Below are 24,621 nucleotides of genomic sequence, written 5' to 3' on the forward strand. Positions count from 1 at the left end.
TTGAGTTCAATAAGTAGATAATATGTATGTTTATATTATGTTATCGCGTTAAAAACACCGAACAAACATTAATATTAGCACTTCCGGTCTCACCGACAGCTCGTCTGCTCGTAGTTGCGTGGTTCCGTTTTCTTCGCCATGCGCAGTGCCGAAAACGTGAATATTTCTGTGCTTTTGACCATCGCCGGTTGCCGTTGAGAGTGGCAGCCGTTCGAGTGTTGCCTCGTCAGCTGAGAACTGCATCGTCGGCACGTTCTCACGACCGACCGAGGCACGGGCGCAGCGTGTCTCCGATAACAATGCTGGCGTCCGGTAATGGCGGCGCTTCGGGGTCGTCTGGCAGTGCCGTCTTACGAGGCGGTGTATCGGAGTATGGGCCGAAACCGATCTCAGCTGTCATTCGTTCCTAACGAGCGCGCACGTTTGCTTCCATGGTTGGCAGAGCGATGAAAACACTACGGCGTTCGAGGTGCACACCCAACATTACCAAACCGACGCGCAGTTTTCAAGCACACGCGATACACAGCGCGATCGACTCCGCTCGACGAGAACGACGCAAGCCGACCGGAAGTGGCGGCACAGACCACGTGGTTGCGCCGAGACGCCAGAGAGAAAAAAATGCAAAAAATGCCGCCGGCGCTGACGTCGCCTCCTCGCACCTCCGCCCTCCCTCCCTCCCCTCACGCCGCGCGCAGCTTTCCGCGCGCTCGCTGCGTTGAGTTGAGAGAGAAAGCTGCGGAACGTGATCTCTATAATTTGGTAACACCACTTAGACTTGACGGATTCGAAAAATTTTTGCGGCATATGGCTCGTGAAGAGTCATACGTCAATAATGGGACTATTCCAATATAACAAAGAAAGGTGTTGCAGGGCCCCTTTAAGGAATATGTGGGGAAAGTTTTGTCTAAATCCGGCTATCAGAAGTACTAAAAACACGAGGTCCAAACTCAAGTAGTTGCCAAAAATTGCATCTTGAGAAAAACACATATTAGAGGTAAGTTTGAAAGCTTTTTTATGTGGCAAAGATATGCTTTTTAAAGTTATTTCTTCCTTCATGAGAGCTTGGGAATCATGGTTATTTTGAGCACGTATCTTTGGTGAACTCTTCACACGAAATGCAATGGCAAGCAGCCAAGTGACGTTTTCCAGGGGACTCAAGACAATGAGCTCTTTCCACTTTTTAGCAGCCACCCTTAGAAGTGATTTTAACCCATTGCCAGTTTATACACAACCTTGATTTTTTTTTTTCGTGAAAGTAGGAAAACTCAACTTGACAAAACAATAAAAAAAATGTATATATTTTTTTTTAACTTGTGTTTTCAAGTAGCATCTCCCCTTAAAAGCATCCCGCATGTGATAGAACAAGGCCAGACCGTCTTGTTTCCCTCCCTTCCTTGGTCAGTCAACGTGCGATTGTTGGTGCGCGTAGTTTGGCTAGTTTGGCTGCTTTGTAGGCAGGCAATCGGCTTTATTTGTGACTGTACGAGAACAATTCGAACTTTGCGGGCAAGAACATCGCGCTAGCGGACATGCGAAAGCGAAGAAGCCGCAATGTCCTTCGTCGCAAGCAACGAATCACATCGCCCGCTGGCTCCTCAGAACCGCGAATGGGCATTTTGCGCATCGACATCGGACCTCCCGGCCAAGCTCGCCACGCAGTGACCGCTCGGAGAAGCGGTGGCAGCAGTCATGGGCACGTTACCAGTAAAAAGTAACAGTGTTACAGTTACAGTTACCTAAGCCAAAAAAGTAACTCTGTTACAGTTACAGTTACAGAGGTTCCCAAAGTAACTTGTTACAGTTACAGTTACTGTGCAAAACTAACGTCGTTACTTTTCCGTTACTGTATAAAATAATAGATCACAATTCAAATTATAGAATTTATTTAATAAGGGTTGCACGTCGTAAAACCCTAGACGAAGGAAGCATAATAGGGGGCCCAACACCAGCAATCACTTTGAACGCCTCTTACTTGAAGTGGAAAACGTGGTTGATGTACTGGAACGACGGCAGTATATCCTAAGACGTTTATTAACTATATCCAGAAGCGCAGGCGAAGAGCAGCGGGGAGTGCATCACGAGTGGTTACGACGTCCATTGTGTCTGTTCCATATGTTTAAGGTGTGTCAGACTCTGTTCGGAGAGCTTCCGGTCCGCTGGGCATACAAACCGTTTTTAAGTCCCGTTATTATACATTGGAACATGACAACGTGTGTTCACGAAATCCTAAGACTGCACACCCGCGGATGATCATGGCGGTATCTAAAAGTGCGATGCGCGGATCGGCGAAACGGGCAGGAAATTATCAACGAGGCCTAAAGAACTCAAGCGGAATGTCGCTAAAGCAACCCATGCAACGCGTTCTAAGACCGAGCTTGTTGAGCACTGCTGGATGACAGGTCATAGCTTTGACCTAAACAATGCGACGACGCCGGTTTGTGAACGAAGGTGGGGGAAAAGCAACTCCTGGAATCGCGGTTCATTCGCCGCGGCTTGCAAAAACAGCCGCGGCCCCCCACTGGACATTTACAAGGACATGTGTGACTAGTGGACTGGTTAACCTCGGCTCATTTTTTTTTTCTTTTTTAGGATGCCACCTGAATTGGGGGTGAAACGTCTGTCATTTTGCTAATAATTGTTGCATTAGGTCGGAGTAAACATTTTACAACCAGTTACAAAGAAGTTTTAAAATATCGCTTCGCTAGTTCACGGAATTTCTGGCCTTAGCCGTTTCGCGTTCTGCTGTTTTCTAGCCACCTGTCAAACACGATTAGCTCGGAGCCTATGACTACAAACATGGCATCCTAATGCTCCTCCACCTGTACACCAAGAACATAGCTAGATGCTCAAGTGACGAAAAGGATATATATGCTGAAAAAAAAAAAAACGGACGCGAACTCAGCAGGCTGTACAGTTGAACCACGATTGATTTACATGTTGCGTTAATGACAGACCTCCAACCTCGGTCTTCTGCAGGGAAGATAATACGCTTAGTCACCTCCTCTCCTAAACTGCGGGGGAGCCCTATTCTGGAAAGTTGAGGGGTGGAGAGGATATATGGTAAAGAAGAAAGTTCGAAAAAGTGTTGCTGTTGAATAATTTTTCATAAAGACAGAAGTAACTGTTACTGCGAAAAAAGTAACAGTGTTACAGTTACAAGTTCCTCTAACTTAAAAGTAACTAGTTACAGTTACAAGTTACTGAAAAAAGTAACTAGTTACCGGTAACGCGTTACTAGTAACTAGTTACTGCCCAAGACTGGGTGGCAGCAACTAGCAATTTTGCGCGTCAGCATCCCAAAATGCAACACCAAGCGCGCTGCGCGCCTATTTTTGTCGCTACAGCTAGGCATAGCTGATCATTGACAGACCGGAAATCGGCGGCCTTCGTTCTTAAATTGGTACGTCGATATCCGCGGCGCGCTGTTCCCTTCCCGAAAGTATGCTAAGCGATGTTTTAAGTCGGAAGTTACTGAATTTGGTATGTCCGTGGTTGAACAGTCCGCTCTAAAGGAGTCCTGACCACCTTGCTGGCCTGACATTTTAGTCAATTATATCTGAATGTCCGTTGTACCAGAATCCGTTGTAAATGAAGCTCAATCAATGGAACAAATACGGAGGTCGGCGTAACACCGCAAATTGGTATGTAATATCCGAATGTCTGTTATAAACAGATCCGTTGTAACGAGGTTATACTGTATGCATGTTAATAGAGCGTTTTAGTTTGTCCGGTATTCTGCTATACACAAAATGCACGCCCAAAAAACATGGCCGCACTATTAAGAGCGATTGCCGTCCACCTCGAATCTACCAAGTGGCTGTCGTGTGCTCTGTAGCTCGTTAGCTACGAGCTGATGCTTTTATTTGCTTTAGATTCGTGGTCCTTAAAGGGGCCCTGCACTTTTCTTAGTTATATTGGAATAGTCTCATTATTGACGTATGACTCTTCACGAGTCATATGCCGCAAAAATTTTTCGAATCCGTCAAGTTTAAGTGGTGTTACCAAATTATAGAGATCACGTTCCGCAGCTTTCTCCCTCAACTCAACGCCGCGAGCGCGCGGAAAGCTGCGCGGGGTGTGAAGGAAGGGAGGGCGGAGGTGCGAGGAGGCGCCGAAGAGTTACGCCAGCGCCGGCGGCATTTTTTTCTTCATTTTTTTCTCTCTGGCGTCTCGGCGCAACCACGTGGTCTGTGGCGCCACTTCCGGTCGGCTTGCGTGGTCGTTGTCGAGCGGAGCCCATCGCACCGTATATCGCGCATGCTTGAAAACTGCGATTTGGTTTGGTAATGTTGGGTGTGCACCTCGAAGTGCCGTAGTGTTTTCATCGCTCTGCCAACCATGGACGCAAACCTGCGTGCGCGTTTGGAACGAATGACAGCTGAGATGGGTTTCGACCCACGCTCCGATACACCGCCTCGTCGCACTGCTCCCGCTTGAATCGTATTCAACACGGCAAAGCTGCATGCACCCTTCTCCCAGTGGCGGTAGTTCGATGCTGTTTGCTCTTCGAATGCGGGCGCACAGCGAGTGCGGGCTGACAACAAAGAACTAAAGACTAGAAGAAAGGATCGTGGGGCATCGGGCCGGCGCGGACCCATCCCCCGGCTGTCTGCAACTATCGTGAAAATGCAAGTCCGCTTGGTTGCTATGTCGCGGTTTCTCGAGAACGTGAGACTAGGGGAGGATACGCCGAGGTACGGCTCGATGACATACTGAACAGACAGCGAACGGGACTCTCGCCATACAGCGAACACAGGTATCCTAAACTAGCCGGCGCCAGCATTGTTATCGGAGAAATGCGGCACCGCTGCCTCGGTCGGTCGTGAGAACGTGCCGACGATGCAGTTTCCAGCTGACGAGGCAACACTCGAGCGGCTGCCACTCTCAACGGCAACCGGTGATGGTCAAAAGCAACAGAAATATTCACGATTACGGCACTGTGCATGGTGAAGAAAACGCAACCACGCAACTACGAGCAGACGAGCTGTCGGTGAGACCGGAAGTGCTAATATCAATGTTTGTTCGGTGTTTTAACGCGATAACATAATATAAACATACATATTATCTACTTATTGAACTCAAAATTAACAACGAAAGTAATAATGAGGGTGTTATCGTGATTATAACATCAGCCAATGGTGGAACTGCCGACAATCGCGTCATATTTTGCGGACTAATACATCATTTGTCGAGAGAAGAGGGAGCGATTTTCAGCTGACTTTGAGAATTTATTGTAAATTCCAGGCCGTGCGCATCGCTATAATATTTGGCTCGCGTGTTCTTGGGAGCCTCGACTACCGATCGGCAGCGCTTTTTGAGCATGCTCGAAAAGTGTTGCAGGGCCCCTTTAACATACGAAGAGTGTCGTTATCTCCTTAAAAATTTGATATCTTTTATACAATTATCAAGAATTTAAAGTAAGCGATTAATATAGGCTGAACATTTCAAGACTTCTCAGATTTCATCAATATATTTTATACACACTTTCTAGTAAGTTTTCCGCATTCCACAGTTCATGCAGAGGAATATGAGCCATTAATGGCTCATAAATACTGATGTTTAATGGCAAAACGAGTGTGCTGAAAAAGAGCTACATTTTACACATTGTAATGATACAGAATGAAAACTGTGCAGCTTTATAAAACTGACTACTAAGTGTGTGTGAATATTTGAACTTTAGAATATTTTTCTAATAGTGTTTGCTGAATTATTCAATTCGATTCACAGCACAATTTTACTATTCGAAGTATTCAAACTTCCGGGAAAAAAATACTGGTTTCATTTGCTAAAATTCAAATCACAGCACTTCTAAATGGCATGCATAAACCCAATTCTCCTCGCCAACTTTGACCTATCGGAAAGTTAACGGCAGTCATCACACCCTGACAATATTTCAGACAACGCAGCTCAATCACTGCGCACAGACCAGAAAGAGTGCAGAGTGAAAGTGCAGAGTGCAGCATCTGATTATATCATACCTAATTGAATGTAATGCACACCCAATTTTTTAGAGTTCTTTTTCAAGGTGCATCTGCTACTCGAAGGGAGCATGCCCTAGTGCGCCACATTGCCCTTTTCCGCCACAGTGGTACGGCCCTGAACTACGGACGTCTAGATGCCTAGCATGGTTCTGCGAACACCAGAGATAGCAGAGCGCATCTGGTATTTTGACGCACACAGGACAGAGGACCCCGTTAGCCGGCAAACCCGTTAGCTGCCACAACGCTAGCGGCTACAACGCCAGCGGCCACAGAAAATGAGTGAAAAATCAACATGCTGACCACGGAACTTCCACCCGATGGCCTCCGACTGCACATTATTGGGCTTCTTTGCAGGTCACATCGTAACAGCTAGCAGCGAGGTTTCCCATGAGTTGGACCTCTGGTCAGGAGTGGCTCGCCGAGTACAGCGGACGCTTCTGCCAGTTTGCGTATGTGTGGTTCACAGCCACATGACAGCAAGAAATAAACAAGATGGCCCTCTTCGTGCCGAGCAGTCCCTGGAGGCTAGTTCGTCACTGTGTGACATACATCTCGGGGCTGTACACAGGCGTCGGGCCCTTGACACCTGAATATGTGACGAGACCTCGAGACAGCGGGACCGTGTGTGCCGCTGCAGTGCCCGTTTGGCGCCTTTGAGTGTTGTGTTGGTGCTAGCTTGCCTGGATTCTTTTTATCTCCAGATAATCCGCTGCTGGCTATGTTCAAGTTCTTCTAACACAGTTGAACCCTTATAAGAGACAAACTCCGGGGGTCAATTCTTGTCCCTTATATGAGGTGTCTCTCATAAGCAGGGTACAATGTTCTCATTTTTCTAATCAAGCCCTGTTTGACCATACACACATTGGTATCTCTTACACGCAGTTGTCTGTTACATCAGTGTCTCTTATAAAGGGGCTCAACTGTATGCATAGTTCAATGTGAGTTTGAAATTGCTCGCTTTATTTTGCCTGAGTATTCCCCAACACTATAAAAAAATCAAATGTAACGTTAAAGTAATGGCACGTTCCAATGTTCGAAATGTAACTGGAACGCGTTCCTTTCACATTTAAAGGGACACTAAAGGCAAATATTAAGTCGACGTTGATTGTTGAAATAGCGGTCCAGAAACCTTGTAGTGCTACTTTTATACCAAGGAAGTGCTTATTTTGAAATAAAATCACGTTTTAGTGGTCCGCATCGCGTTAGCGCACTTCAAATCACCCGCCTGAAATCAGACTTTCATACGTCACTGCTGCCGTGCCCAACGTTGCCTGCCTTTACTGCGCGGCCGCCGACACTAGCAGCAGCAGAGCGAAAGTAGCAGGACCCATAGCAGCAACAACGGCCACCGAAGCTTGCCGCAGTCGCCGCAATGGATGTGGACGGAGAACTTGACAATGAGACATTGGCTCGCAACGCTGGGCTCCAATTCAGCGACTTGAGCCCCGATGAACGCGGTATGCTGCTGAGGGCTCGTAGTGCCGGCGTACGTTGCATGCGGCATTTTGTCGAACTTTCTGTCGGAGCGACTTTCACGAGCGCGCAAAACACACGCGGCAGTACGCGATCCCGAAACTACCACCTGAGACGCGACCGCGTGAGCGAAGCAGGGCGCCGGGTGAAGCGCAGTTCGGCGAAAACGGAACCTTTGAACCACGCGCGCCGTTCCCCCTGGCAACGCCATAGAGGTTTTTTTTTTCCACGAATGAAACGGAAACGAACAAACAGCATTTTATTACGTCTTTTGATGCATGGAAGGTTCTTTTTTTATTGCTGCTAGTTTGATTACTAGTGATTTATTGTAGGCAGACTTTCATACGTCATCGGGATCACTTCGAAAATGTCCCACTCGTGGCGCTCGTGATGCGATACATTTAGCTTAATTTCTCGGTAAGTAGGGCACTGCTGTTGATAATATTGCCATTTTAGAACTTGTCATACATTGAGCTTTCACTCTGACATAAATTGTTATTTGCCTTTAGTGTCCCTTTAAGGGACTTGTAATGAACTTTTGTTGCTGTCTTAGAGGAACGTGTACAACACTGGCTGTTGCAGTGCACAGCAAATTTTATCCCTTAAAGGGGTACTGACACCTTTTTTCGAAGGCGAGTTTTCTCTGCCATACATATCTCCTGCATGCAGAGACGGCTCTGTGCAAGTGTGAAGCTCAGCAAATGCTGATAAGATATTTTATTTTGATATTAAAGTCAATTTTTTCATGGCGCACCTACTGACATCGACACTAGCTTGACGTCAGGCTACAGTACAAATTCTGGTGACTTCACGCAGCAGTCTGGCTTGTTGTGATGACGTTAGGTACCGAAACTTCAAAGATGGCCGCTTGTGCGTGGAAACGTCACTATATATTGTGCGACCACGTGACGAGAAGCTCATACCGTGTTGTGACGTCAGGGTACAGTAGGAACCAAAACTAGCTTTTAAAAACATACTGTAATTACTTTTTCAGGGCGCACTCGCGTTTAGCACTACCTTTCCTAGGCTCTTGAGGGCTTGACCTTTCATTTGACGCAAAAAAACGACAACTGAAAATATTCGTGTCAGTACCCCTTTAATTACACACGCATGCATGCACCATATAAAAATGAGTACCAGTATCATTGCTGGCGCCTAAGAACTTTACTGGCGACCATTCACAGCTGTCTATGACATTGCTGCAGCCCTGAGAAACAAGCAGTTACAACATGAGATTGGTATGTTGCCCAAGGCCATATTTATGAGAACTTCTGATGATTCAAACAAAATACTGGTGTCCCCTCGAGTTTGAATTACCGAGAGCCTACTATATACAATAAGCTGCACCCATCTGCAATTTACTTGGTCATCCCATCAACCTACTACAACAGTAATGCCCACTGCAGAGTACGTAGTCAATGACCTTCAGTGAGTTTGTTTATTTTTAGAGCACTCGCCTGGCTAATCTCATGACCAGACAAAATAGGACTAGAGTCTCAGGAGAATGATTGATGCATTGTGAGCACTTATCGTATTCTTTTCCCTCCTTAAAAAAAAAACCTGACGTCTTTGTGCAAGCTCAGCACAAATTATACAATTTTTGCCAAATGTAGCAGGATTTAGCAAAGCAATCACATCGCCATGAAAGGCACACAAACTTTCTTCAGGCAAAAACTAGCCAATTTTATCAGTGCACACAACCATACAATTTATGGCCATGTGGCACTTGGAAAACCTTGCATTGCATAAGGTGCAACCCAGCTGAATGTTGTCAAGATAAAGAAAGTGTGCAGAAGTCAGAAAGACTGTACACTGTATACATATAGGATCCTTTTGGTTTTTTGGGTAAAGCTTGATAATTCACAGTTTTTTAATCCCAAGTAAGTTTGATGAAAATCAGTTTGAATCCGATCTCTCCCTGAAGTGCATTCTCTAAAAGACGAGTTTAAAGGTCCCCTGACACCAAAATTGCCAACCTGAGATGTTTGTGTTGTTTGATTGTCCTGCATACACAAGCACTTCTGACCGATTATTAGTGAAGAATGTTGCCTTTGAAATATTTTGGCCTTAAAGTAAGTGTGAGTGCTCGTACAAGCTATCAGCCCCTCACAACATCACCACTTGTAGTATGTCACAGATAGGGGACCCTCTGTGACGTTATGCGAGTGAGGCGAGTATTGTCGACGTCGCAGACAAGTTTTTGGGCGCACACAATGACATGACTGGCGCCCAACAGGGGCTATCGCTCCTCACCCCTGTAAGTTATAGAGGCTAGAAAGGTTTAGCAGGGATGCTCTCAAGGTGGTTCTGGCTGTTTACACCAGTGGAGTGTACCACAGCAAGAAATGCTTTCATTTTCCAAGGGGGCACACTCATCACAGTACTATAGTGTGTGATTGGCAAGTGAGATTGCGATGTGTCGATTCATTTTAGACAAACATTTCGGCAGCAGAACGTCCCTGATGCATCAAACCCTTAGTGTGAGCCGACCGAGTGACTACCAAAGAGAGCGGCCATGGTGCATTTTCACACAGCTTGGCCTCGTTTGACCGTAATATTAGCCGCATGAGAGGCGCAAGCAACAGAATCTTGCAATTGATGCAAACAAAAGCATGGCCTTCGAGATTCAAATTGCAAAGATGGCGTCTATGACGTGACTGCTCGCGAAAGCAAGGCCTTCGAGATTGGCATTTACTATTGACAAAAGCATAGCCTCTGAGATTTGCATTGCACAAACATGGCGTGTATGACGTAATTGCTTGCGAAAGCAAGGCCTTCGAGATTGGCATTCACTTCTGCCATCGCGTTGGCGTAGACTCATCATCATCGTTATTTGTTGGAGAACGGGAGGAGTTCGAGCTGGTTGGAGCTCGCATGGTCGTGCGTGCGATTCGCGGTCGGACTCGTCGCGCCGGTCGTGATTGCGTGTGCTTAGTTCTTTCATGCCTACAGCTGTTGGTGTTAAAAAAATCACATACGTTGACCACCGCACCCACGTCGTTTGATTATTTCCCGCATGCAGGGCCCGGATTAAAAAAATACACCAAAGCTTGATTGCATGTGATCTTATAGCACTCCCAACATGGTGGGGCACTAGTTTCTCATGATTTTAGGCGGGTATTTTGAAATGATGCCAAAACTGGTTAGAATCGACAAGCTACCATTATTTATATGATACGTTACAGCATTCATGATTCGACTTTAGGATTATCAGATACAAAGCTACCAATTAAAGCATAAATGTCACAAATAAAAATTTGCCTAGCAGGGGCCCTTTAAAGAAAATCTGCTAAAATATTGTGAAAAGAAATTCATGTGCTAGCCTACTTGAGGGTCACCATAGCCTGAACTGAATGCAGCATTGATGTCGTCCTACATTTTGAAAAGTAGAAGTGATGGTAAGAGGACCTTTTCTAACTGGAGAAGCGGCGAAAGGCGGGCTAGTTGGTACATAACTTAAAACTTGAGAAACAGCTGCAAAGACAGGACGAGGAAAGTGACACGCGGACGTTTTCTAAACCAAGCTACATTCAAACCCCTGACAAGTCTGGAATGTACAGTTAAACCTGCCTATAACGAACCTCCATACAACGAATTCCTCAATATTACAAAGTTTTTCTGTTTCCTGTCATTACTCCATAGAAGCACATGTATTTGCAACCTCTATGTAACAAAGTGGCAGCGGGAGACACCACTGATATAACGAATTTTCGTTGCCAACAACCTAGAGATCTTGACCCGAATTTTGTCATTTTGGCACAAGTAGGAGCCACATGCATCTTCTGCGGTTGCCTCACCGACAAAAGCGCGAAGCAGCGACGTGGCGCTCGAAGCCCCAGCGACTGCGAGGTGAGAGCAAGCGCTCATTTGTGCGCGCGGGTGTGTGCGAGGCGGGCAGGTGAGGCCTGCACACCTCGATCCAATTCTCTTGCTGCTGCGGGCACGTGCACAGACGTGCCCCGCCCACTCCCCTCCTTCAAATCTCATCCAGCCACTCGCGGGTACGACCACGCTAACCACGCCAGCTTTCTTTTAAAAAATTGGCTTTTGCGTTGGCAGTGCCACTTTTCGGTTGCTGCAGTAGTCTCTGAACTGCACTTCGTTACCGTGACACCAGGTGTCGGCACTAAAGAAAAAATCCTTGCTTCACGTCATTACGCTTCGAGTTTGTGCCGCATGTGGAGTTTGCTCTTCGTTTTCAACGCCGTGGGCATGTGTGGAGCAGCCCCTGACGACGTGCAGCTTTTGCGATTTTTTTTAATGTCGACAACTGTGTCGTCACTACCAAGGAGATGTCAGATTAGGCGCTGGTGGAAACTGCCCGCGACCACAGTGACGACGACGGATCTTCGGAGGTCGACTCGTCACTGTCACGCGCTTTGCCATGTTGCGCCGCACTGCGGGTTCACAAGACCTTGGCCTCCGAGATTGGCTCCGGCAACGCGATCTCGGAGGCCACGGCTAGACGATGACGGAGCAGCGTTGTATTGATGTCCTACGAGCGTACAGTATTGCCATCCCTAAAAACAAGCAACAGAGCAAAATAATGCAGTTTTCTGCCGCAAAATAAATGTTTTGGGTGAGCTCTGCCTTCAATTCCCCTTGTGTTTAATTTGTGTGTTTCTTTTCCTAATTTTCGTGCTGAAACTGGATATAATGAAAACCTGTTTATAACAAATTCTTTCGGGAATTTGTCAACTTCGTTATATCAAGGTTTAACTGTACTGTGTAGGCTCCAGTTAATTCAGGGATGAGGAGCCTAAGCTGGTATGAATGAGTTGCCTAAAGGCCGGGGAACTGGAGGTGTTCCAGCTTACGCTTGCAGGGAAGAGAGTGAGTTAAGCATACAAATGTCACCAAGAAAACCTGTTCTTGCCATGATGTCCCTTGTCAACACAGTGACTCCAGCATGAGGCTACCCTTAGTCTGTTCCGCTGCTCATCAGTTCAGCACTAAAGTTTTTTCTTCGTAAAAGTGGGCTGTGATGTTAATCAGAGTCTTATCCGATGTTCTCACGCATAGCACTGTAATTTAGTTTTTTCTAAAACTCTGTATGCCCCCGATCAAACATTTTAATTTCATTAGAGTTGAATTCTTCAGTGACTTGGATCAGGAAAGGGTAATAAATTATTCTTAAGTGGCATGCTAATCCCAGCGAAGAGATGTGGTGGAGCAGCCTTTGAGCCACTTCCAAAACAATGACAAAGAACAAGAAAAAGGGAAATAAAGTTAATCCTTATGGAATATGGCTAGAGCACAAGCAAGGCATGCTATATGAGCACACACAAGCATACTCAATGGCTGGGCACCCATCAGAAAAATGAAGAGAGTAAGAAATTTGCAGTATTCAACTGTTTGATCACTGGATGAGCTCTCATTTCTCTCACAATAATATACATGTGCACAACAGTATCACTGCTTTATGAAAGCTCATCTGTAAAGAGAGTGTTCGCATGCCTACAGGAGAGTGATGCGACGGACCATATCACACTATTAACGCTTTCAGGGATAAGAAGCAGGATAGAAATAAATGAATGACAGTATAGTGTGGCACACCATAGACTCACCACAGGAGGAAATAGGATATCTAGGTCAGTGACACCAAGATCATCGAACTGGACTTTCCCATCATGAATAGCATCCAGAAACCGGGGAACCACACTCTCTCCATGAGGCAGAAGCCGCACAGCAGGTGTACTACGGTTCTCTACATAAACACAATAGTAATTGGGTAAGGCATAAAAATGAAACAAGCTCTTTCGTGTGGCATACAGTGAAGAAAACTATCATTCGAAGGTTACTATCAAACATTTAATTAAAAAAAAATACATTTTCAACTGGTATAGATGTAAGTTAAAGGGATACTGAACAAAATTTTCGCTGCCGAGATAAATGGCCCAATTGAAAAATTGGGTGCTAAAACTTTTTGAAACAACCTTCATTTCAGCCAATTTTAAAAATTGTGATTGCACAATAATTGTAGTTACATAGCAGTAGGCCTTTGTTTAAGATCAGTGATATGATTAGCAGATTACTGCTGGTCTTTTTGTATGTGTGCTTCGATCGTCTGCTTATTTAGCTATTCAAGCTTCCAAAGAGCTTCCTGTAGGTCAGTGTTACCCTTTGTAAAGGAGAACATCCCAAAAAGCGCCTTCAGCTATGTGCTCGGCCACGCAGCTGGCATAACATCAAGTGTACTGCACGCTTTTAACAGATGAAAACAAAAGCGCGCTGCACCACCTTTCGCTTCCACCTTGTGCGGGACCACCTTCAAGAGTGCGGCGCAAGTGCCAAGAAACCTCGCCACACTGACTATCTCGTCAAATGCGCACGTATGGTACTGCAAGAGTAGCGCCGTTGTAAGCGTACTGTAGGCTTTTATTGGGGGACGACACAAATGTGCTTCGCATCAGTCCGCTGCCGCCTTCTCATGCAAAACCACTAGAGCAGGAGTTCTCAAACTTTCTGGCCTTAGGGAACCCCAACGGCTTTTCCAGAGGGCTGTGGAACCCCTAACCTTTTCTTGAGCATGAAGACAATCGAAAGCATGGGGAGGTGAGGGGAAGGGGTAGGTGGTAACACCTCTCGACGCACGCAACCACAGTATTAACACTGCCCACGTTGACATGTTCTCTTGCCTTTAATATCAAAGGCCATCACCGTCGATGTAGAACTCCCGATAATACAGAGGCTGTTTTGGAGTAGTTCGGCGCAGGAAAACGGAATTGTATCAAAAATACGCAATATGCGCAGCTGTCTCACCCCCGCACTCATTATGTTATATATAAATATGGGAGTCTGCATAAAATTTCGTACTGGCCTCGCACTCGCAGACATTACGCACACAAACACTATGTGCAAGTATATGGGAATTGTACATTACTGCTGCTATCGATTCCTACTTTCCTTTGGAATATTAGTCCTCTAATTCATTTTTCATTGCAATGCACCTGTGGTGCCTTCCATACCAATTGACGATGAACCTGGCTGCCCTGTTTCCATTTACTATGCAAATCAGAAATGGATCTTAAAGAGAGTACACACATATTCCAAAATGGGCCTAATACATGCTGATACAGTGCGGTTTCCAAATATGGAGTTTCCAGAGTATAAATGTCATTCAATTTAATTTAATGCCGCACCTCCACTAACAACTGCATGGTCCACGTGAGTATATACCAAGAATAATCACTTAATAATTTGAATACTTGAGTAATTTAAGACGTTAAATAAACCCAAGACAATAGTCACTGACCCAATACAGTAGAACCCCGCTGATACGTTTTTTGAAGGGACCGTAGGACATAAACGTAAGAGACGGGAAACGTAAGAGCCGAAAAACAGGAAAAACGGCAAAATATTTAGTGGTACAGAATTTTATTTCAATGTAGGCATGAAAGAACTAAGCACACGCAATCACGACCGGCGCGGCGAGTCCGACCGCGAACCGCACGCACGACCGTGCGAGCTCCAACCAGCTCGAACTCCTCCCGCTCTCCGACAAATAACGATGATGATGAGTCCACGCGATGGCAGAAGTGAATGCCAATCTCGAAGGCCTTGCTTTCGCAAGCAATTACGTCATACACGCCATGTTTGTGCAATACAAATCTCAAAGGCTATGCTTTTGTCAATAGTAAATGCCAATCTCGAAGGCCTTGCTTTCGCGAGCAGTTACGTCATAGACGCCATCTTTGCAATTTGAATCTCGAAGGCCATGCTTTTGTTTGCATCAATTGAAAGATTCTGTTGCTTGCGCCTCTCATGCAGCTAATATTACGGTCAAACGCGGCCAAGCTGCGTGAAAATGCACCATGGCGGCTCTCTTTGGTAGTCACTCGGTCTGCTCCGAGCGCACTTCGCGACGTATCATACGGGAACGGTCCGACAGTTACGACGTAACAGCGGGGTTCCCAATACATTGTATCCTATGGGAGCTATGCCGGGACCGGTGGAAAACGACGTAACAGCCGGGAAAACACAGCAGTGAGGAACGTAACAGCGGGGTTCTACTGTAATTGTCAATGCACCTATTATGATTAGGCACATATATATAGATTTTTTACACCACCTCGTGTGGTTAGTAATCATCAAAAAGGTTTCAATTTACCAGAACCATTCTCCTTGAATTGCACCACGATGTGTTGACCATCAACATCAGTGACGAGGGCACTGGATGACAATGGCTTTAATGTCACACCTTGCACAGGAAACTGCAGTTGAAGAAGACATTTGGGCATTAAGTAAATATTCAGAACATGCAGTAAAATGTTTTGTAGGCAGAAAACATACCTTTTTTTTTTCAAGCATCATTAAAAAAAAGTCAACTCTTTTTGCATGAATTAGTGAAAATACGACCACCAACGACACAGCACACAATTACAACACTTGTAAAAAAAAAGTACACTGTACCAATATTTGTCATTTTTCAACATACAAACATGCTAACAGAATGCAAATATGACTCACCATGCGCAGAGTGACGTGTTCCAATTGGACACTATACTTTGCTAATATGGGACGCAGCACTTCTCCACACGAGCGGCGAGGAACTGCTTTCACACCAAGCATCTTGCTGTTAGGTAGAATCACACAGAACACTGCCCTTGGTTCAACATGAATTTCCTTGCACCCAACCATTGTAACATCAACATTTGGACTTATAGGCTGCAAAGGGAGAACAAAGTAGAATTAGGCAAGTCCCGCCAATGGCATTTATTCAGCAGCTAACCTTGTCAGAACCAGCCACGAAGATGTCCACAACAGAGTAAGTCAGTGAGCGCTTCTGCAGCAACAGCATAAGCATGGCACCCACAGTCTCACCCCGATGGACTCGAACTACAGTAGAGGAGCCATCTGGCAGTACAACTCTGCTGAGGATGCAGTTGGAATCTGGAGCCCCAGTCAGTGACTGAGGCAGAGCAGCACAAAAAGAAACATGAAGAAAACAACATACACAAAATCAAGATGAATAAATTAGGATCAAGGGGGAAAAAATGTCTATATTAAGAAATTGAAGCACAGTCAACGTCCGATTTTTCGGACTCCCTAGGGACTGCGAAATCGTCCGAAAAAAAGAATTCATGCTTTTTATTCCGCTCAAGAGGTCAACTCAGGCATTTTGGTGCATGCCTAGGCTCTCGTGAATACATTCGGTACCTGCGGCGAACCCCGCTCAACTATGTACCAACCGCCTATTGCAAATTTGTGTCTCGTGATGAGTGCCGCCGATACCAGCAAAGCATGAAAAAAATCGCAGCTCTCTCACATGGAGTGTGAAACGATGCGCTACTGTACTAAAATCTCTGCCGACACACAGCATTTGCTACTGTCCGAAGCCGATCGTTCCTAGTTGTGCACAGCACGTCACCAACTAAGCTGATGATGCCTGGGTGCTTGCTGTGCCGTATGCACGCATTTGCCATGAAAGTGTTCGTTATGCCTACTCCGTTCCTGACCACACATGGGCGCGGCGATAGCGAGCTGCTTTCGTTCGTGAAGGCACACGTCTGTGCGGAGCACTAAGCGGTCTCGCGCAAAGAGGCAGCATGAACAGCCGTGCAGCACATGAAAAGTGTGCAGTGCGCTCACGACTGCACTAGGCCAAATGCTCTACCGAGCAGGTTAGCTGAAGATGCTTATCGTAAAGGCTTGTCAGCGATTAAGTCATACTGGCACGTTTGCCGCCTGTTGCCATCACACCACCATGCATTTTCGGGGCTTATCTGTGAAGACATCGCCACACTGCCCCTTCGGATTTTCGATCTGCTTCACCCCATAACACTTAGATGCTGAAACAAGCCGACTTTCGGACACTGCTGCAGCCACAAAGCAATCAGTTCGAACCTATGAGATGATAGCCGCGGTAGAGGTGAAAGCTTCAATTAATGCAGTTTCGGACCTGCTGTAAAAGTCTGAAAAATCGAATGCCAAAGAGTTTTTGCATCCGAGTTCTTATACATTGACGTCTATGGGGCTTGTGATGGTGCCATGAGCGTGCCCGAATTTTCAAGCATGTCTGAAAAATCAGCAGTTGACTGTATTAAGTATATTGTAGGTGGTCTCACATTCTGTTGTAAAAAAATGAAGGCATGAGACATAAACAGACAGCCCCAGCACAAAAATAGGCCACTCCGAAGTGGTGCCCTATGCCTGTAAGGGATATGTGTACTCGATTTTTCTTTTTGATTGGGATCAAGTTTCACCGGCTAACATGTTACAATGTTATTGCTCGGCACAGGCAGCACCTCAATGTATTAGAACCTTTTCAAGTACAGTAGACTCTCAGTAAACGAAATCTGTTAAACGGAACTGCTGCTTAAATGGAACAACTGACTCCGATATGATTGGTTTCGTACATGAATTTGCACCCCTGTTCACCTCTCAGTAAACTGAACTCCTGTTAAATGGAACACATTTTCCTGGTCCCTTCAGGTTCCGTTTAATGAGAGTCTACTGTATCTTCGAATGTGCTACTCAGACTGTGTGCCCGACGCAAATAGCAACTACATTCCGGAACTTAGATTCTTACACACGTATGTTTCCATACGTGCGGGATATTGCAGTGGCACACAATGTTGCTGGCCTGGGTATGCACAGTTCAAACAAAAAACAAAGTTGATGCCAGAAGCAGCACATCAAACCCTACAGAAAGCAACTGGCATTGTTTTTTTCATACTGCTCTCATGAGGGAAGGCCACATACATAGGCAGGCCCAACAAGGCAGTGAGCGAACAACCAGACCAAGCTCGGGAGTATGAGTTTTCAATTAAGAAAAAAGGCATGTCTGCACAATAAACGGCCTGTAAGTGAAAACCTTGGTTTCACAAAATTAAAATTCTTGGCAGTAGCAAAGAAACTCCTGCATGAAATTTTCTGGAAGTCTTTCATGTTGTCTCCTAGTGCCGTTTCCTAGTGCAACAGCATTAAGAAAAGAGGCACAAACGGTCCTCAACACTACTACTGTTTATTTATAACCTTCTTGCTTTGCTGTGATGAACCAGTCGCACATACATTAACACAAATACCTTTGTTCCTTCACATTTTTTGCAGGCACTGTCCTTTTTTTCTCAACTCTAGAACAGGGGTCTCAAACATACAGCCCGCAGGCCTTTCACTAGCGGCCCGGTGGGCCCTAAGCATGTTCACGAGCCTTCATCCCGCAATGGACAGCTGTGCGCACCAGAATAGAACTTGGTGGGCAAGGCCAACGGACGGGTTTATCTTTAAATTTTTTTGGCTCAAGAGGTGATTTCATAGTGGCTGTATGACTCCTCCTCCGAAAAACTGGATTTCTTCTCCCTCCTGCTTTGGGAGAAAGAGAAGAGAAAAGGCAGCGAGAAGAGGAGGATGCCCGGTATCAATATGTTTCCCAAATCCTTACGCAAAATACCCTTCAGAAATAAACCAAAGGCCTTCTTTTCAACCTTCGCTGACATTTTGTTCAAGCCTACTCTCAGAGTAAGAGTGGCCTCTGTTGGGTTGCAGAAGGGAAATTTACTAAAACAACCCGACTCGTTTTTCATCTTCAGTGTCCAGAGATAACAGGAAGTACTAGTCTTAGAGAAACCTTACCTCACGGGATGCAGAGCAGAGCAGCCCCAGGCTGGCTTCACTGCTAGCTAGTGAGGAATGGCTGCTGGTGAGGTCTGAAGCTGTACTCTCCTTTGGCGCTTTTTTCTTCTTGGAAGATCTTCGAGCCCAGGCAGCTCTTTCACCCAATTTGCTGCCTACCAACTTCAGATCTGCACAGCAGCAAGGTGTAGTAAAATTTATGAAGAATTTGCATAAACTATACGGCACGAAATTCACCAGTTGTATCGCTTATACACAGGTGATAAGATTGCATACTTCTTACTTATCAACTGCAACTAGCTGCTCCTTCATTCGGAGCTGCTTTCACCACTAAGAAAAGTTCTAACCCTTTCTGGCTCAAAAACAATAATCAACACCCAAGTATTTTGCGTGCTTTTCTTTCAATGTTTCACAACCAGCACTTCCAAGTCGCAAACAGCATGAGCATTATCACCACAACATAGAATTCTTGAAAGTAAATGCAAGCAACGCAGATGACAGCTACTGTTTAACAGCCACCACAGGTCAGCAAGCCAAATGGGTCTCTCGCCAGCTGCAGACTACACAAGTATACAGTTGGTGCGTGACTGATTGCTACGACAACTTAGTTAAATTCAAATGCAATCCAAATTTTCTTCTCTAAATCAGATTGTGGAAATGAATGGAGAAATAGGACAGGATAAAATTTGTTGCTACAAATGGCGAAATAACAAGATGCCTAAGAGGAACTCCAGGGCAACATGAAAAACAGTTTAAGAACTGTGGTGCAACAGCATCAAATATTTCAAATGTTAACTGAGAACAAGGGGAACCAAGGGCTCAAATCTTTTGTTACAACGATGTAACCACAGAAAGCATAGGGGAAAATCAACTGTTCTTCCTGACAGAAATATATAATTAATAGAGGAAAATGGAAATTAAAGTGAATGAAAATACAACTTGCACATTGTGTGTGCTGAACCTGCACGTACTGCAGAATGTATGCAATGCTTTACCAATGTGCTACCACACCAGCCATTTCGCAGTCCATTTTTTCTGGTATAATGCGTACTGTAACGCCCAGTTTCACACAAGCATCCAGTATTAACATTTCCAAAACTTCAGAATTCTGAAAATTACTTGTTACGCACCCACCCCTCCAACGTGCCAGCATGAGTTGAAATATTCACCCTATTGTGGCCGTTACGAGACTGCTGGAGGCGATGACAGAAATACTCGATAACTTGTGTGGGAAAGGTAAAGACTGATGGGGGTGGAGATAATGCAGAGTGGCAATGAACAGTCCTTCAAAGAAAACCCAGAGGTAGCAGGGTTTTCTTGATGAAGTGTGCCCATAGCCACTTTTCTCAAACTTCTCGTGCAATCCACTAGCTGCACAATGTACAGTAGAACCCCGCTGATACGTTTTTGAAGGGACCGTAGGAAATAAACGTAAGAGACGGGAAACGTAAGTGCCGAAAAACTGGAAAAACGGCAAAATATTTAGTGGTACAGAATTTAATTTCAATTCTTACGAGCAGCACGAAAATTGGCGCGCTCAGCCGCGATCTAGTCGATGGATAGAAACGCGGAGCTTAGGACGGCCTCATCCACAGAAATGTAATCAACGTATGTGATTTTTTTAACACCAACAGCTGTAGGCATGAAAGAACTAAGCACACGCAATCACGACCGGCGCAGCGAGTCCGACCGCGAACCGCACGCACGACCATGCGAGCTCCAACCAGCTCGAACTCCTCCTGTTCTCCGACAAATAACGATGATGATGAGTCTACGCCAACGCGATGGCAGAAGTGAATGCCGATCTCGAAGGCGTTGCTTTCGCAAGCAATGACGTCATACACGCCATGTTTGTGCAATACAAATCTCAAAGGCTATGCTTTTGTCAATAGTAAATGCCAATCTCGAAGGCCTTGCTTTCGCGAGCAGTTACGTCATAGACGCCATGTTTGCAATTTGAATCTCGAAGGCCATGCTTTTGTTTGCATCAATTGAAAGATTCTGTTGCTTGCGCCTTTCATGCGGCTAATATTACGGTCAAACGAGGCCAAGCTGCGTGAAAATGCACCATGGCCGCTCTCTTTGGTAGTCACTCGGTCGGCTCCGGGCGCACTTCGCGACGTATCATACGGGAACGGTCCGACAGTTACAACGTAACAGCGGGGTTCCCAATACATTGTATCCTATGGGAGCTATGCCGGGCCCGGCGGAAAACGAGGTAACAGCCGGGAAAACGCAGCAGTGAGGAACGTAACAGCGGGGTTCTACTGTATTCCTACACCATCGCCAGGAAGACCGAAGTTGTTGAGTGGCACTGTGCATCGGGGAGCAATGTGAGCTGAACCTCTCAGCATTTCAAGATAGGAAAAAAATCCGCAAGTGGGACTCCAAGTATGACACCTTAAAGCACATCAACTACGGCAAGCAGAAGATGAAATGCAAGGTCACAGATGGCGGGCCTGTTTTCAATCAAGAGTCGGACGACGCCCTCTTTGATTACCTTCAAATGCAACGAGATGCTGGCTGTGCAGTCAGTAAGCAGCTCCTAACAGAGGAAGCACTGAAAATTGCAAGAATTTTGGACCTAGGCAACTTCAAGGCCTCAAACATGCATACCGACCAGTGAAAGAAGTGATTTGGAGTGGCAGACACTAAAGAGCCCGTAGTTGGCTCAAGTTGCGTATCAGCGACGAATACATTGACATCCTATTTTGCACAGACTCTGAAGAGTCGCTCTTTGGGTTCAGTGACAATGTGTAGGCATTAGTATACCCCATCATTTACCATTTCAAAATAAACATGCTTTCTTCAATTCTGTGGCCACTGTAGTGCTGTCTTGAACGCTATCTTGGTTTTTGCTGATTAAGCGGCAAAGGACCCATATCTAGATTAACGCAATTTTCAGCAAAAGGGGGGTGAGTGCTTCCACGGTACTTAATAGTATGTATATTAAGATCATTATATTAAATCTACAGCGCATCCACAGCCACTATAGTCCTTCATAAAGAAAGCGACAGAATCCCAATAAAGAAGGGCGTACGACAGGGAGACACGATCTCTCCAATGCTATTCACCGCGTGTTTACAGGAGGTTTTCAGGGCCCTAGATTGGGAAGAATTAGGGATAAGAGTTAATGGAGAGTATCTCAGTAACCTGCGCTTCGCTGATGACATTGCATTGATGAGTAACGCGGGAGACGAATTACAGCTCATGATTACTGAACTGGATACGGAAAGTAGAAGAGTAGGTCTGAAAATTAATATGCATAAAACTAAAGTAATGTGGAACAATCTTGGCAGAGAACAGCGCTTCGCGATAGGTGGCGAGACGCTGGAAGTTGTAAAGGAGTACGTCTACTTAGGACAGGTAGTAACCGCGGAGCCGAACCATGAGAGTGAAATAACTAGAAGAATAAGGATGGGATGGGGCTCATTCGGCAAGCATTATCAAATCATGAATGGTAGTCTACCACTATCTCTCAAGAGGAAGGTATATAACAGCTGCATCTTACCGGTACTTACCTACGGAGCAGAAACCTGGAGACTTACAAAGAGGGTTCAACTTAAATTGAGGACGACGCAGCGAGCGATGGAAAGGAAAATGATAGGTGTAACCTTAAGAGACAGGAAGAGAGCAGAGTGGGTCAGGGAACAAACGGGGGTTAAGGATATCATAGTTGAAATTAAGAAGAAGAAATGGATATGGGCCGGCCACGTAGCACGTCGGCAGGATAACCGGTGGTCATTAAGGGTAACTGACTGGATTCCAAGAGAGGGCAAATGCGTGAGGGGAAGACAGAAAATTAGGTGGGTAGATGAGATTAAGAAGTTTGTAGGTATAACGTGGCAACAGAAAGCACAGGACCGGGTTGATTGGCGGAACATGGGAGAGGCCTTTGCCCTGCAGTGGGCGTAGACAGGCTGATGATGATGATGATATTAAGATCAAACCCTGGGAGCTGCTTCACATCACGCAAGCGTGAGCGCCCGAAGCGTGTTCTGCACCTTGTGAGAGACACAAGCACCCTCGTACTACTGTACACGTCTAAGAGGCAACACTCTGAACAAGAAGTTTAATGTTTGACGGAAGCCCGTCTGGTCGGGATGATACATGGTGAAGGTAAAAAACCCCTGAGGCATTGCGCCGGCCAAAGTGAAAATTAAAACACACAAAAAAAAGACGTTTCTTTTTCATAAGGCTCCCCACATGGGAGCCGAAACATCTTTTTCTGTGTGTTTTAATTTTCACTTTGGTCGGCGCAGTGCCTCGGGGTTCTTTACCTTCACTCTGAACAAGACAACAACTTCCTATAGGCTGACACCCACCAGCCACAGCACAAAGCATGGGGCCATATGGCAGAACAATAAGTTAGCCAGACACCATAGCACTGCCATAGGGCCACCAGTCTCTGTGAAATAATTTATAGGAAATATAAACTTAATGGCTCCTTCCAAATCATTAGTATGGTAGCATACATTAGTTTTTCCAAGCTATTATTATGCCTGCAAAAAACTACTGCTAGACAACTCACTTTTGTGCCATGGCAAGAAGGACCTACGACGCTTATCCTCTTTGTGAAGCTTCCAAGCTTCCTTCTCAGCTTCAGGGAAGACGGGCTTGCCCTGCACCTCGCGCAGCATGCACTGTTTAAAAAGTTCAGACTTGAGAAAGCGCTGGTAGCAGTCAAACTTCATTAGGTTGAAGATTTGCTTCTGTGCAGGCACAAAAAGGTCTGGTGCTGCCTCTTCGAGACCTTCCTGCACGGAAAGCTGTGCCCGACTGTCCACATTGACGGGTTCAGGTGCACCAGGGCCCAAGTGCTTTTGGTAGATGGCCGCAGCAGCCGCCTTGCGCTGTAGATAAAGTAACAAGCCACAGATTACTTAAGCGAGTGGTTAGAGTCTATAAGATACTAGAATGGTAGTTTGTCCAATCAAAAATGCCTAAAAGACAAATTAGCATACAAAAAAACTTTTGAAATGTACTATCCATATTGTTTTACTAACAACGTTTGCAAAAAAACAATTATAAAGATCTGTATGATGTGCAAATAGGGACAGCTTTAAAGCACTCAGCAATGTTTCAGAATCTAAGTGCAGATAACGGAATGATTTTATCTCTATTTGTTGTGAAGGGGCCCAGGGATGACTGGCAGCAACTGCACAGTAAATGAAAGCTGAGAAAACGGAGTTCAAAGAAAATGGAAAAAAAAGCTAAGAAAATGAAACTCAGAACGAAGCTGGTCTCATTTTTCATTGGAGAAATGCAGCATTGTGGCTATCTTAAGCTCCAATCTCTCCTCTTTACAATTATGCCAAAATGACGGCACTGTGCCAAGGGGAAATCATTTTTTTTTTGTCAGTTTTTGATGCCAGCACGTTAGTGAAGTGCTTTTTTCTCAATTTATACTGTGCATGTTGTTTTAATATTTTGCTACAATGTAAAAGAAGGGCCGAGGACTGCAAGACTAATAATAATAATAATAATAATAATAATAATAATAATAATAATAAATTGAACAATAGAAAGTGGTGAGCAAGTTTACCATTCCCACTGCCACATCCCCCTTAACATACATATTTACGCTAAACTA

General features: G+C 45.4%; 1 protein-coding gene across 1 annotated transcript in view; it reads right to left on the reverse strand.

Moving 5' to 3' along the window:
* LOC119379241 (regulator of G-protein signaling loco) overlaps positions 1 to 24,621 on the reverse strand; it is a 54,957-nt gene that overhangs the window by 8,386 nt on the left and 21,950 nt on the right. Inside the window, exons 7-12 of the mRNA XM_037648479.2 lie at positions 23,560 to 23,881; positions 19,029 to 19,198; positions 16,186 to 16,365; positions 15,924 to 16,121; positions 15,565 to 15,667; positions 13,022 to 13,161 (exon numbers count right to left, since the gene is read on the reverse strand). Of these exons, the coding sequence (XP_037504407.1) occupies positions 13,022 to 13,161; positions 15,565 to 15,667; positions 15,924 to 16,121; positions 16,186 to 16,365; positions 19,029 to 19,198; positions 23,560 to 23,881 (1,113 nt within the window). The remainder of the gene's footprint in view (positions 1 to 13,021; positions 13,162 to 15,564; positions 15,668 to 15,923; positions 16,122 to 16,185; positions 16,366 to 19,028; positions 19,199 to 23,559; positions 23,882 to 24,621) is intronic.

The sequence above is a fragment of the Rhipicephalus sanguineus genome, chromosome 1 (genome assembly GCF_013339695.2).
Source record: "Rhipicephalus sanguineus isolate Rsan-2018 chromosome 1, BIME_Rsan_1.4, whole genome shotgun sequence".
NCBI classification, from domain to species: domain Eukaryota; kingdom Metazoa; phylum Arthropoda; class Arachnida; order Ixodida; family Ixodidae; genus Rhipicephalus; species Rhipicephalus sanguineus.